Genomic DNA, 13,216 nt, shown 5'->3' on the forward strand with positions numbered 1-13,216 from the left:
TGAAGATTAAGAAGGGGGAAAAAAGCCAGGAGTTGCATATTATCCATGAGCGAAAGGGATAACATTTTTTGGAGGACGCGAGATACAATAAACCAAATGGGTCGAATCAGATTTAACCTTTGAATCCAACGGGATGTTTAACTGCAAGAAGATGTGATATGCGGCAGAAAGCTCGGATAGAATTGCAGGATCCTCGATGGCGCAATCCAGTTGATGCAGTCCTGTCCTTTATCTCAACAACGACCGGACGGATGGGTTGCCACACGACTTCCAGGCGCACCCTTGTCCCCGAGTTCCATAAGTTAAGAGGCAGGGTAGAGATGCCATTCCTCCTCTTTGCCTGTGTGTGCGGTGTCCAATCAATCCCACTACCACGGCTCTCTGTTCGAGTTGACCGTCTCAAGATGGCGGGAATTCCTCGCTGCTGGATGAGTTGGGTATCTATCCCTTCAGTGCGAAACTCCCCATCTAGCTCTTGAATGGGCATCGGTCGCCATACAAAAAGGGCGGTGCGTTGTGACTGTACAAGCAGAGATCAGGGGGCTTTGGAAAGGGAGGGTCGGTCTAGAAGGGCCTCGAGGTTGTGTGCATCAGAGCTTTCTCGCGACCCAGTGACTGCACCGGTACCGGTTCTGTAGTAAGCTGTTCGGGTCCTGGACGTAGCCTGAATCTGCAGGGAGGATCTCGTGGGAAAGCACCTCAAAGCCCAGGTGTGAAACGAGCTGAACGACTTCCTCATCTGTGAGTTCGACGGACCCCGGTTCGCCGATGCCTTTGTCTTCCAGGTCGGGTTTGGGTTGGGTTTTGGTTCCAGCTTCGGCCGGTTGGCCGTCGTCGCTGTCTTCGTCTTCGTCTTCATCTTCATCTTCATCTGTATTCCCTCCGGGAGCACGGTTGTCAAAGTGCCACAAGAGGGGCCCGATGTTGATCCACACACCACCAACCTTCAAGCAATTGCGAACTGTCTCGATATATCGAATGAGGCTTGGAGCCGTATCGATGAAGAATAAAGACACCAACCCATCGAACGTCTCCCTGGACTCTGGGGTTGAGTAGGAGAGAACGAAGTCTCCCGCGGTCATGTTCATTTCACCCACCGCTACACCGGCAGCGAGCCGAGCAGAGAAGGCTTGACCAGGATGGATGTCTGGGATTGTGAAGCGTCTGAGTTGATTTGCCCGAGATTCGACGTTGGTGAACGTATGTGCAAAGGGATAGATCGAGTACTGATTGACCCTTTCGGTACTGTTGAGAATGAAATTGCTTGCGAATAATTGGTGATAAGAGATTTCATTGCCTGTCGCGTGGAAGCCTCGTAGAGCGAGTTCAAAGAGGACACGGCCGAGCCCGGCTCCTGGCAAAAGGAGCGACGGAGACTGATTGTCGGGTCGTGTCGTGGAGAGATGTGCGGCGAGGTCTGAGATGATCATGTTGAGAAGCGGTTCGACCTCGCGAGTGAAACCTTCGTGAGTCCAATCTCTATAGAACTGACGGATGGTAGAGTGAGCTTTGGCCATGTCATTTGGTTTGGCCTTCCCTTGCCAGTTCATCTCCGAGTCTTTGGGTGGTTTTTTGGGGAGGGCGAATGCACTTAACCCCAGCTGAAGGATTTGCTCTGCTAAGTCGGCATTGTGGTCTATTGCATTATCAACGGCACTCAGGGTGTCGCGGATGGAAAAGGGAGGAGCGGCAAGCATTTGCCATTGAGCTGATGGGAGAGCGTAGAAATTCTGTCTCCTTCGATGGGTTGTGTTGAAGTGAGAGTCGATCCGGTACTGGCTTCAATCTAGGTCAGCCATATTCCAGGTTAGTTACGGGAGAAAGGCTATTGAAGAAGTTGAGAACAAACGAAGAGCCAGAACAGAAGCATAGATACCGCCTGAGGAGCTGGTTGTTCCTTTGCGAGGCCGCTTCCAGGGATTCAAGCCCAGTATGAGCAAACAGCCGTAGGGGAGGTGAGGCTACATGGTTTCTCACGGCTGAGCTCGATACCTTCGCCCAAGACGCGTCCAGCGACCCGAGCGAGGACAGACACGGCGTGCGACGTTGCGTAACTGAGAGCTTGAACTTCGCCTTCATGAAGCCGCAACAGCCGATCATCGAGACCAGTGCGAACAATGACCCAGCATATACGGCCTTACCATCTGCGCACCCAAGGACTCGCTTGGAGCATCAAATGCTCTAGTCCACTTACCGGAAGGAATCCAGAGCAGCGAAAATGACTCGCCGTTCTTGAGGGTCAGCCAAAGGACCTGCGTCGTCAAAGAGTGGGCTGGGTTGCGGTAAGGTGGCATCCTGGGTGTTCTGGACTGTAGCCATTTCTGGAGAGGTTCTGGCAGCGACGGACGCAGTAGACTTGTTGCTGAACAGAGCTTTTGGGAACGTTGACGGCTTACATTGCTACAGCAGAAAAACCGGAACTGCGCATTGGGGTTGACGTCGCAGGCGGCGCCAAGCCAGATAAAGATATTCGCACGAGTCTCTCCATCTCTGATTCTCTGATTCTCTCAACTCTCAATTCTCAATTCTCAAATACACTCAATCACTCACTCCTCCTGGTATTCAACTTCACACACGCTGTGCTGCTGTTCGCCCTTGTGAAATGAACCCTCCCCCTCAGTTACATTGCCGACCTGGTCGTCAATCTCTCTCATAGCGAAAACTCCAATTTCCAGCACACCGCCCTCGGGCCCTCAAGGCTCCCAAGCAGCCATGGAACCCTCGTTCAAACCTGTCCACATCTCATTCCCCGTGCCCCGGCACCCTCATCTCAACTTCCATGCACACCTGAGTTTCATAGGAAATTGCAGCATGGTCCTTTTGACCACCACCGACATTGGCCACACTGAGAGCACCTTACCGCCCATGGGAAGTTTTGTCTACGCAATGCCTGCCGTACGTAAAATTGACGTGTTGAGGATTTGTTACAGCCTCCTAATAGAGTTCTAGATTGGAGACGACCGGAATGTGATCAGCACGCCTCTCGCAACCTCGGGCTCCAACATTGACTATGCCACTAGAATGGCCAAGATACTTGCGCGGAAGATGAAACAGCCAGTGTATGTGGGCTGCAGCATGGATTTCTCTGGAACAACAGCCGAAGAGGAAATGGAAGGCTTCGCGGCCGTCGTCGATCAGATAATGGAGAGGTGGGACCCAAAATCTTGAACTGGCCCTGGTCCCTCACTTCCTCGATGGGGTCAATGTTCTAGAAAGTTGTTAAAAAAGAGGTCCCCGACATGCAAGGATCGGTATCCTGAGCCCCTACGTGTCATTGGGTCGGGGACTAGACCTGGGCAAACAAATCGGTACTATTCCTTCCCGTCACTGGAATTCGGCACTTTAGAGCCTCATCGACCATCTGCACCATTGCAAGAACCTGGAACCTGTTACTAAAGGCCTCCTGCTGCACCAAGATCGTCGCTTAGGCCCCTCGGAACTTGTGTTCACTGAGAGAAACACCTCGAGATCGATCACCGCCCTTCGCCAATTCTCGGCAGGGTTGCCGGTTGCGAGGGAACCCTGGCGGCGATTCTGGCATCCTGGGGCATCTTTCCCTGGTTAAGGTTGTTGATCGAAGCTTGGCCTCTCACAGGCAGCAAAATACCCTAGGAACCGGAGGCGGAGCACACCTGGTTGACACCACTCAGAACCCTGGAGATTGACGGCCCTCAACGTCAGTAGAAAACTAAATTGGCAATCATCGGACCAAAAGGTCATAGTTCTAACCCTCTCCACAGCGTCTTACATGTCAACTACCTTTTGCGACCTCTATTCAGAGAGAGTCGAGCTAGAGAGTTGAAGGAGGTATGCAGCAAAACGCCTCCCGCCCTACCCTCTGCCCGGGCTTGTCGCAAATGGTGCCTTGCACCATCTTAACTTTCGGCGAGTCGCCGCGTCGTCTCCTCGCTGAGAACGACCATCTTTTACAGAGTTTCTCACCTTCCGACTCCCCATATATCTCAGAATCTAATCGTGCCCCCACACCCAAGCAACTCAATAGCGACTCTTGACAGTGCCCCCAATGTGGGTTTATACAAACATACTGCATCGACCAGGAAGTTCGAAGCGGTAGCTTCTTGGGATCGCCCAAACATGGGGTGTATCTATCTGGCTGGTCTGACGCGTTATCGAAATGACTTTAACTGAGTCATAGTGTTTGGGTCAGATGACGGGGGAGGAGACAATCCGCCGCTTGCTTGCTGCAGCTTGTCGATCCTCTCCCCCAATCCTCGGCGTAATGGGACCACACGACCAGTCCTGGGCTGCCTGGGTATACCTCTGACAAATGCCACCAAAGGCCCTACTCGGAACACAAATCCAATAGCCACTTCGTGCCACTGCAACCCATGAGCCAATAATCTCATCGCGGACAATTATCATAACCAGGCCTCGAGCAGCATAAGGAATAGATCGGGCGATGTGGTAAAATTAAGATCTTTTCCCTAACCATTCCAACACATGAGCAGCAGATTGGATCTGCCAAATCCGGTCGCGCCTATGGAACCTCTGCACAGATTTCATCCAGTTGTGAAACTAGTTTGAGAATCTATTGAAGACCAAGGAAGGATGCAATGTCGCTCGTTGTCGCTTCGACTTTTCGAGTGCTGGCCGCCGTACCCATGAGGTTGCACCCTATTTCAAGATACATACTTGTAATGCTGGGACTCGCCAAACACGATGTTTCACAGAGAAGACGGAAAGAGTGGTGGGTTTCCAAACAACTACTAGGAAATGGCGAGCATGTCTGATCCTAGGCTGCACGAATGCGGGACTGCGATGCCAGGGGAAATTCCCACCTTGTTGCATTGCTTGCGAGCTGCAAAGTCGATCCTGTTTGAGGGTCGTGTAGATCCGAGGGAGGCTAAGTTCCGTCCCAACGGCTTGCCAGCAGTCCCTGCAACCGACTGGATGGCGTACCTCCTTGCTCCCAAGCAACCCTGGTTTACTGGATCCCTGGCGTTTAATCTGAGTTCCAGGTCTCCTAAGAGCTGCACGCTAGTGCCAGAAACCAGTCTTCTGGAACTATTGGCCGTTTTCATCATTCTCTGGTTGTCTTCTGCGCCACCAAACCGAGGGGTGAGCGACAGTGGCTTGCGCGATCCTAAACAGAAGAGGAAAACGGTTGGGCCTTTGGATGGTTCTGCCCATCAGTTTGGGCGAGGTCACCGCTGCACATCATTGCTCACACGGTAAAATATTTGGCGATATTCCCCTACGGACTCTGTCAAATTCCGTTAGGGCTCGGGCCTAATTCTGCACGTCAATGGAAACAGACAAAGATGACGGGGTTGAACGCCACAAACACTTGGGACCAAGGATCAGCTCTCCATTATTCCCAACTTCTGGCAGCGCCACGACTCGAAAAGGTACTCCGTACCTGTGGATCCTCAGATCCTGTTTTCCGTAAGTGATCCGTTTCTCCTCTCACTTTTACTTAGTATCATATCCTGCAAGGTGACTGGCCACCCCGTCCTTCGAGAAGAGACCAAAGTCGCCGTGAGGTTGACTACGGAGGTATCCTCACCCCACCTGGAATCTTGCATCTGCAACAGCTTGTTCTCGGGGGCTTTCGAATATGCAGCTTTAGCTTTCAACTAATTCGTCACGTCGCAGAGACCCGGGCACTAGAAGGAAAATGAGCACTGGAGCAAGTCTTGTCATGGGGGAATCAACTTCGTAGTCAACAGAGATGAGGTTGACGACTCTGGGATTGGCCAATGTTCAGCTTTGGGGACTAAATCACTCCCAGCGAAGGGGCCCCCCTGCTTTCGAACCACCAGAAGCCCCATGATCGACGACGCAGAGTCCGCCCCTGGTTGATGGCTGGCTGGCTAAGGGTGACGGCTCGAGTTCGACTTCCCCCGACGTATCCCTGTCGCATTCTCACGTTTAGATTGTTCATCTGATTGATACCAGTCGGAAGCAATGGGGCAGAATGATCACACCCAGAAACGCAAAATTGGAAAGCCATGCAGCACTGGACGACAAGGCAGAAAGATACGAGTCGATCCATCCTCAGCCCCAGGAATGATGCGCTTCACGTGTGGACCACCAGTATGTTCCACTTTGGTCTTGTTTACCGCCCTGTGCGCCAAAGTCTCAACATGAAGATTGAGCGTTTCAAAGAAGGAGGGAGGCTTTCAGAACATGTTGGCGATCTCCTCTCCCCTTTGATATGGAACAGCACACATGTAAGAGAAATGCTGCAAGTGGCCGGTGTTTTCTCCGTATGCCCGAACAAGCGCACTGGATCTTCACTCGAAGAATCTCTTATTTGGTCTACAATCATGACCGAAATGGGCTGGTCGGATGTTTCAGGCACAGTGAAAGCCTTCTAGAACGAGTATTTCGCCGCAGATGAAGTTCAATAGATGAGCAGGGATCAGGGCCTGGGAACCAGAGCAGCTCGAACCGAGTCCGGATGAGGTACGTGGATCGCCCATTTGTTTCTGATCTGCCCTGCCTATACATACTCGTACATGGGGCCGCTTAGAGCTACCCAGCGACAGAAGCCAAAGGCCTATGATCGCCCTCGGTCCGCCTCCACAAGGGGCCCGCCACACAGGTAGTCCAGGGAGTCCGTCAATGTCAGCAACATGGGCGCCGTCACCACCGTCATGATGGCTGAAGAACCGGTGATCTCGGTCACAACCATTGATGCCACGCGTATGACACCATGGTCTTGTCATAGGGGAGATAGCCTCCTGGGACTCCTCAACTCGGTCGAACTCGTGGCTTGAAAGGCCCCAACTGGCCTTTAGAGAAGATGTATCCAAAATGTCTACTACGTATCATCTAGACGTCAAAGTTCCGGGATGTTCTCAGCCCAGACAATCCGAACTGTGGCTTGGTTATGGGTCAAACACTTGTCATGGGTCCTCCCGGGCCACGTCCTCGAACAGGGGAACTCTTTTCGAGAATGGCTCCAGTGGTGTTTTTGGCGCAAATCAACTAGGCGGCAAGCCGAATGCCGGTCATGCCCCATTCGGCTGTTGAGAACGTTGTGGCTAGCTTCTTTCACTTCGGCTGCTAGAACCGGGGAGGCTCCTAGGAGGCCCTAGCTTTTTCAGGGTTGCGCATCAATCCGAATCTGCTCCCACTCAGACGTGGTTTTTGGCTTTCCGCTGATGTGCCCCAGCATCAAGTCAAGGTCTGCAGTCAGAGGGCCCTCATCCACCTGTCTGGCTTGTTGGATCCTTGATCTTTTTCCCAGTGGGACCCCTTCCATTTTTCTCTGGCACGCATCCCAACGCCACGCGCACCGGCAGTTCACCCTCGTGCGCCGCTCGTGGACCACACATCTCTCACACCCCTTAACGGGCCTCGAGCGGGCTAAGCTGCAGTGGTTCCCTCATCCCCTCCCCAATCTATACTTGTCCTTGCTTAGAGGTTTTGACGATCTGGCCCCAAATTTCGCTGGTTGCCGATCGACAGATCAGTGGGAAGAGGCGCATGGCCATCGCGAGACCACAGTCGCGCCCTCAAGACATCAGGTTCCCTCTGTCCGTTGGCAGCCCTCTCTACCTACTTGTCCTAGCCACAATTTCGGCAGACCTGACCTGACGGAGAAAGTGGCGACCACTCGCTTCGCAGTAACTCGCCATTCCTCAGTGGACCAGTAGGCCAAGGTCGGACATTTTTACCTGTCTCCATTCCTGCATCTCGCTTCTGTCGTTGCAGTAACCTGTCGAAGAACCAAAGACACCTGATCGGGGTATCCATTGAATCGAGAGAGAAAGAGCGCCTCTTTGTTTGTTTGTTATGGATTGACGGTCCTGAACGCTGCTGTTGCTTCTGGATGCGGGTACGGAAAAGTGGCGGGCATGTCTCGACATCCAACGAGAGATCTCGGATTTGAGTAGATGACATAAAGCCCTGCCCCCGGACACCTGCGATGCCTGGCGACTGTCTATGCGACTCGAGACCATGAATGAGTCTTTGCCGGTCTGCGAATCGACGTCTGCCCACCCCTCAGGACCATATATCACCGCCCATGGGCTGGATCCAACGCCACATCCAAGGCCCGCGCCGCCGCGGCATCCTGGAACCGGACTGTTTGTGTCAGGACCGCCGATGATGTCGACCTTCTATGGCCCTCACGACATGGGACCCCTCTCTCCGAATGAAGGAGTGTATCGCACGGGGGACAATTTACGACCAAGCAGTGGAACGGCGAGCACTCCATCTCCTGGTCAGATATCCGCGATGATGATGCACAATCCGAAAAGAGCCTACAGACAAAGAAGAAAAGACCCGAGCTGTGATGCATGCCGGGAGCGCAAGGTCAAGGTCAGTGGAAACCCGAAGCCATCCCTGTTGTCGTGACGCTGATGGCGTGCTCAAGTGTGATGCGACCGAGACGTCAAGTTGTACCGAGTGTTCGAGTCGCAACGTCCGTTGCCAATTTACCAAGGACACGAACCGGCGCATGTCTTCGATCAAGTGAGTCTTTTGGCCTGCTCTAGATGTCCCATGGCACAGTTTCTGATCATCTCAGGCTCGTACAGGACCTGGAGCGACAACTATTGGAAGCCCGGCAGCAGCTCGAGCGCTATCATTCGGTCGAGCGCAACTCTGATCTCTCCAGTGACCTACGGCCCGAATCTGCCTCCACGGTCTTCGCCGAGTTTCCGTCGATTGGCAAATCGCCACGGAGGATGTTGAAAGCAAGAGCACCTCAGGATCTCACAAATGCCAGGACGCAGTTGAATGATGTTGGTCGCGGATTGTTGAAACCCCCCGTCACGGGTATCCAGCCTCGATCGCATACCACACAAACTCGAATTTCGGACCTGCAAGGTTTGCCTTCGCAAGCCGTGGCCGAAAATCTACTCCACTACTACCACGAATACATCCACCGTCTATTCCCCGTCCTCTACTGGCCCAAGTTTCAGCGCAACTTTGCGGCAGCACTGGAACGAGGTAACGTGCAATCACTCCCCTCCGACTGGATTGCCACTCTCTACGCCGTCCTCGCATGCGGTGCCCTGGCGACGCATGACCGGGCGCGGGTGCCAGAGGCGCAGGAATACCTGACCAGGGCAATATCTACCATCAATTTCTGGGAAGATGATGTGTCTACAAATCAGGCCATTGTAGCATTTCTTGCAAGCATTGCGCTGGTCGAGATGAACCGGAAATCGGCCAGTTGGATATGGCTCGGCTCTGCAATCCGCATTGTTCAGGATCTCGGGTTGCACGTTCAAGGGGGTCAATGGTCACCGATTGAGGGCGAAATGCGCAAGCGCATATGGTATTCGTTCTACGTCTGGGACCGGTAAGCCTCTGATCTTTGGGAATGGCTTTCTCCTTCTCTACTGACCAAGGGACAGGATTCTTGCTCTCGAACTCGGAAAGCCGATGCTGATCAACGACGACGAGTGCGACACCGAGTACCCTGAAGTCCTCGACGAAGAGCGCGTCATGTCCGACCATACGCATACTCCGCTGGCTCCTAAATTACTGCTGGCCCATGTCCACATAGCACGGCTGATGGCGCCCCTAGCAAAGACTTTTCGTTCTCTCTGCATCACCAGTGAGACGCTGGCCAAGTTTGAGAGTCACCTGGGGGAGTGTCTGGTTTTGTTTCCCCGGCCACTCCACCTCTCTTCGACGGCTCCTCTGGATCCATGTATCATGGCTCCCCTAATCACTTTTCAAAATACACGAATAATGCTCCATCGCCATAATTTGTCCCCATCATGCTCATCCGAGCAAAGAGCTCAAGCCATTGAGCAGTGTCTTCATGCTTGTCGCGATACTGCAACCATTCTGTCCCGGTGCATGATCCCACACGTTCAGTCGCATGAATGGGAGCAGCGGTTTGTTCTCTCTGCAACCACCATGCTGTGTACCCATTTTTGGCGGTGCATGCTCTTCTTGCTGTTCCGACAAGTGTATGACAGTTTTTTCCTCATCTTGAGAGCGGCCGCGACCATCAATGACGCCCGAAGCATCAACATCTGCTGCGGGAGACACTTGTCTTTCTTTGTGCGATGTCTGATTGAGAGGATCGAACAGCCCAGCAGCATGGACATTGACCATGACGAGGAATTGCTGGTTTACCTCTCTGCAGATCTACAAGCCAGCACCAATAGCTGGGTATGGGGCAACGCCGAGACAGGCACGCACCTCAGTCGCCGTCAAAAGCACGGTAGACCCAGGCACCAGTTCATTGAGCATGACCCTCACTCGTCGGGGGCTCAGTCGCCGTCGTGGGACAATATGTTGTCTGAGGAAGAGCAACACGACTGGGGCGGCTGGCAACATATTGAGCAATCGGCTCGATACCTCCAACAGCTTTCCGAAAGACAGCACTACCCACACAATCCAAACCAAATCCCGTCTCAACCACCACCTCCTTCTTTGCCTGTGTCCCCTCTACCCAACGGACCAGGCCCGGGAACATCAGGCCCAACCCTGCCCCCGATCGGCAGCAGCAGCTCGACCCAAACGACTCCAGACCCGAACCGAGCACGAATGACCATTGCGAATATCATCTAGTCAGAAAGAAAGGATTTGCGCATTTTCAATGCGACAAGAGTTGAAATGGTTATATTTTCCTTTTTTTTGTTTCTCCGTGGGGAAAAGGAAATGATGAATTTGACGTTAAAACACAGAATATGACACATGGCTCTTTTTTTGTTTTGTTACCCCCATTACCGAGTACTCTCCCTGGGTCACTACTACCTACCTACCTATCTACCTACATTCATCCATCCATCCATGCATGAATCATATCATATGTATCTAGAATCTCTCTCTTGTACATGTGCGGGTAAATGTGTACGAGGGGCTACACAAACTACTATCAAAAAGATACCCCCCCTGGCAATCACTTGCAAAATATACATCTATACCGAGTATCCTCTCTAAGTAAGTGTGTTATCTGTTGTTGGTTCTTGGTCAAGTCAGGTCAAGTCAAGTCCGTGCGTGTTTGGTTGTCGAGACTCGAGAGACATGAATGAAAATACTCAGAGGACGATACCAGGTCAAAACACACACACACGAACCTTGAAAAGAAAGGGAAATGAAAGGGGAGGGAGGCAAAGGGGATATGAAACAAGCGGTCATCACGGGGAGATCAACGGGGGAAAAAAAGGTAAACAAACAAACAAACAAAAAAAATAAAAAAAAAATAGCAAACCCCCTACCGGGAACGTACAGTAAGTAGTACTACTCGCGAGTCTCATGTATACTCGGTACCTAGGCTAGGTAGCAAGGCACAGGAGTAAGGACCATGGGGTAAGGGGTAAGGGATAGTCTCTTTGTCATTGTACCTCGTACTTGTGTAGTTGCATGTAACATATTATGACAAGAGTTAAAAGTTTTGACTGACTGGCACAGCCTCACCGACTGATTAAGTTGCGTCACAGCCCCGATCCGTGATTACAAGACAACGACTACTCATGGAGATGGGCGTGCATACGCAGTGGGTGTGGATATACTTGTATGTATGTAGGTAGGTTAGGCAGGTAGGCAGGCAGGCAGGTACGAGTCCATTCATTCACTCGGTCAGCACTTGCAGAACCGGAATGAATGAATAGACGTGGGGACGATATGTCGATATTTCCTGTTTTGATATATATACATATATATATTCCTTTTTTGAACCTCACTCTCACACACACTCTCTCACACTCTCTCTCACACTCTCACACTCTCTCACACTCTCTCACACTCTCTCACACTCTCTCACACTCTCTCACACTCTCTCACTCACCTTAAACCACAGTGTGGCATGACAGATAGAGGAGGAGGAGAAGGGTCAGATCTCAGGTAAGAAGATCAAACCCCATGGCTCTCCTGCCGGCGTCGCCGCCCAACAGGCCCTTTTCGCCTGTAAACAACTGAAAGCTCCTCTCGCCGGGGCCCCTCCGAAAATCCTCGGGTGGGAGACCGTGTAGAAAGTCCTCGAGCTGCCGCTTGATGTATCGCTTGTTCTCGTCGGTGCTAGGCGTGGCGGCGATGTAGGCGACGCTGGCGTCGTGGTCGCCGTTGTGCTCCACCTCGACCGCGTGGCACATGTCGGCGTGCCACCACACCGTGTCGCCGGCTTCCATGCGCGGGATCCCCACCATGCACTCGCGCAGACGCAGGTGTGGGTGCGACGTCGGGCTCAGCAGCTGGCTGTCACTCCGGAACGTGCCGGGGAACCACGCGCTCTCGGGGTCAAATGTCCACTTGGTCGCGTCCATCATGTCCTCCTCTCTGTCAGAGTCTGGCGGTTGGAAGAACGGCCGCAGCATCAGGTACGCGATCGTCCACTTGACGTTGGGGTACAGCATCAAGCTGCCCTCCCCGAGCCCGGCCGAAGTCAGCGCCGTCCACCCCTGGAAGCTCCGAAAGACGCGCGAGTGGGCGCCGCCAGCGAACATGGCTTGGTTGGCCGCCTTGCGCGCCGTCAGGTCGTAGTTGTCCAGTGCCTCGGGGTTTCCAGAGAAGACAGCCGCGTAGACGGACTGATATGTGGGATCGGCCCATCGACATAGACTGCCCGCGTCGATATGGGGACCGAGACCGCGGAACGGGATCCCTGGTGGTCGAATGCGCACTGCGTCGGCGTAGGACAGCGGCGCTGGAGAATAGGTTCCGTCCTGGTCGTGCCACCACGAATTGAGCTCCTCACTGAGTTTGAGCTGGTTGGGATGTGACCGTGCGGCTATTTGTGTGGGCGAGTAGTACACATTGAGGATGAAGGGCGTCTCCTTGGGCCAGCCTGGAGATTCATCAGCCATGCACACGAAGGTGATCATCCCTTGATGGTCCTGTAGGTATATATCTGGTGCTTTCAGGTGGGATACACGTACCTCCAATCTGCGAACGATTAGCCGCAACATACTCCTTCAGATCCGTGAACCATTTGTCTGCTTCCTCGTGGGTGAAGACATTCCGGACAACGAAGCATCCGACATCTTTCAGGATCTGCTTCTTCTCAGGCGTGAGGCTGAATACCTCGTCGAACTGGATCTCAGGGATGACCGCGGTGCCCTGCTCGGCGATGCGGCTGGTGATTGATTCGAGCTCCTTGCAGACCTTGAGCCAGCTCTTGACGATGTTGTCCTTGCCATACTTGTCAACAATGGCTTTCTTGTATCCCACCAGGTCATCGCCAGGCTCTCCTTTGGCCGCCGTGAACTCGGGCCAGTCCGGCCAACTCAATAGTTTTCCTGGCATTTTGCTTTTTTGGGGCGGGTTTGATCTTGGTATCCTG

At 53.0% G+C, this 13,216-nt stretch overlaps 4 protein-coding genes across 4 annotated transcripts; 2 read left to right on the forward strand and 2 right to left on the reverse strand.

Moving 5' to 3' along the window:
* Positions 1-590: 590 nt before the first annotated feature.
* AYO20_10239 (hypothetical protein) lies at positions 591-2,319 on the reverse strand (the record flags this gene model as incomplete). The annotated part of the gene is made up of 2 exons (XM_022648497.1): positions 591-1,779; positions 2,195-2,319. 2 exons carry the CDS (start codon positions 2,317-2,319, stop codon positions 591-593), a joined length of 1,314 nt encoding a protein of 437 aa, XP_022495524.1.
* Positions 2,320-2,712: 393 nt separating this feature from the next.
* Positions 2,713-3,168, forward strand: AYO20_10240 (hypothetical protein; the record flags this gene model as incomplete). The annotated part of the gene is made up of 2 exons (XM_022648498.1): positions 2,713-2,895; positions 2,950-3,168. 2 exons carry the CDS (start codon positions 2,713-2,715, stop codon positions 3,166-3,168), a joined length of 402 nt encoding a protein of 133 aa, XP_022495525.1.
* Positions 3,169-7,929: 4,761 nt separating this feature from the next.
* On the forward strand, positions 7,930-10,506 carry AYO20_10241 (hypothetical protein; the record flags this gene model as incomplete). Its single annotated transcript, XM_022648499.1, has 4 exons — positions 7,930-8,292; positions 8,348-8,445; positions 8,501-9,280; positions 9,336-10,506. The coding sequence occupies 4 exons, from the start codon at positions 7,930-7,932 to the stop codon at positions 10,504-10,506; spliced, it is 2,412 nt and encodes an 803-aa protein (XP_022495526.1).
* A 1,271-nt stretch (positions 10,507-11,777) lies between these two features.
* AYO20_10242 (hypothetical protein) lies at positions 11,778-13,179 on the reverse strand (the record flags this gene model as incomplete). Its single annotated transcript, XM_022648500.1, has 2 exons — positions 11,778-12,760; positions 12,813-13,179. The coding sequence occupies 2 exons, from the start codon at positions 13,177-13,179 to the stop codon at positions 11,778-11,780; spliced, it is 1,350 nt and encodes a 449-aa protein (XP_022495527.1).
* Positions 13,180-13,216: the final 37 nt, after the last annotated feature.

The sequence above is a fragment of the Fonsecaea nubica genome (genome assembly GCF_001646965.1).
Source record: "Fonsecaea nubica strain CBS 269.64 chromosome Unknown Scaff106, whole genome shotgun sequence".
In the NCBI taxonomy this organism is placed as follows: Eukaryota; Fungi; Ascomycota; class Eurotiomycetes; order Chaetothyriales; family Herpotrichiellaceae; genus Fonsecaea; species Fonsecaea nubica.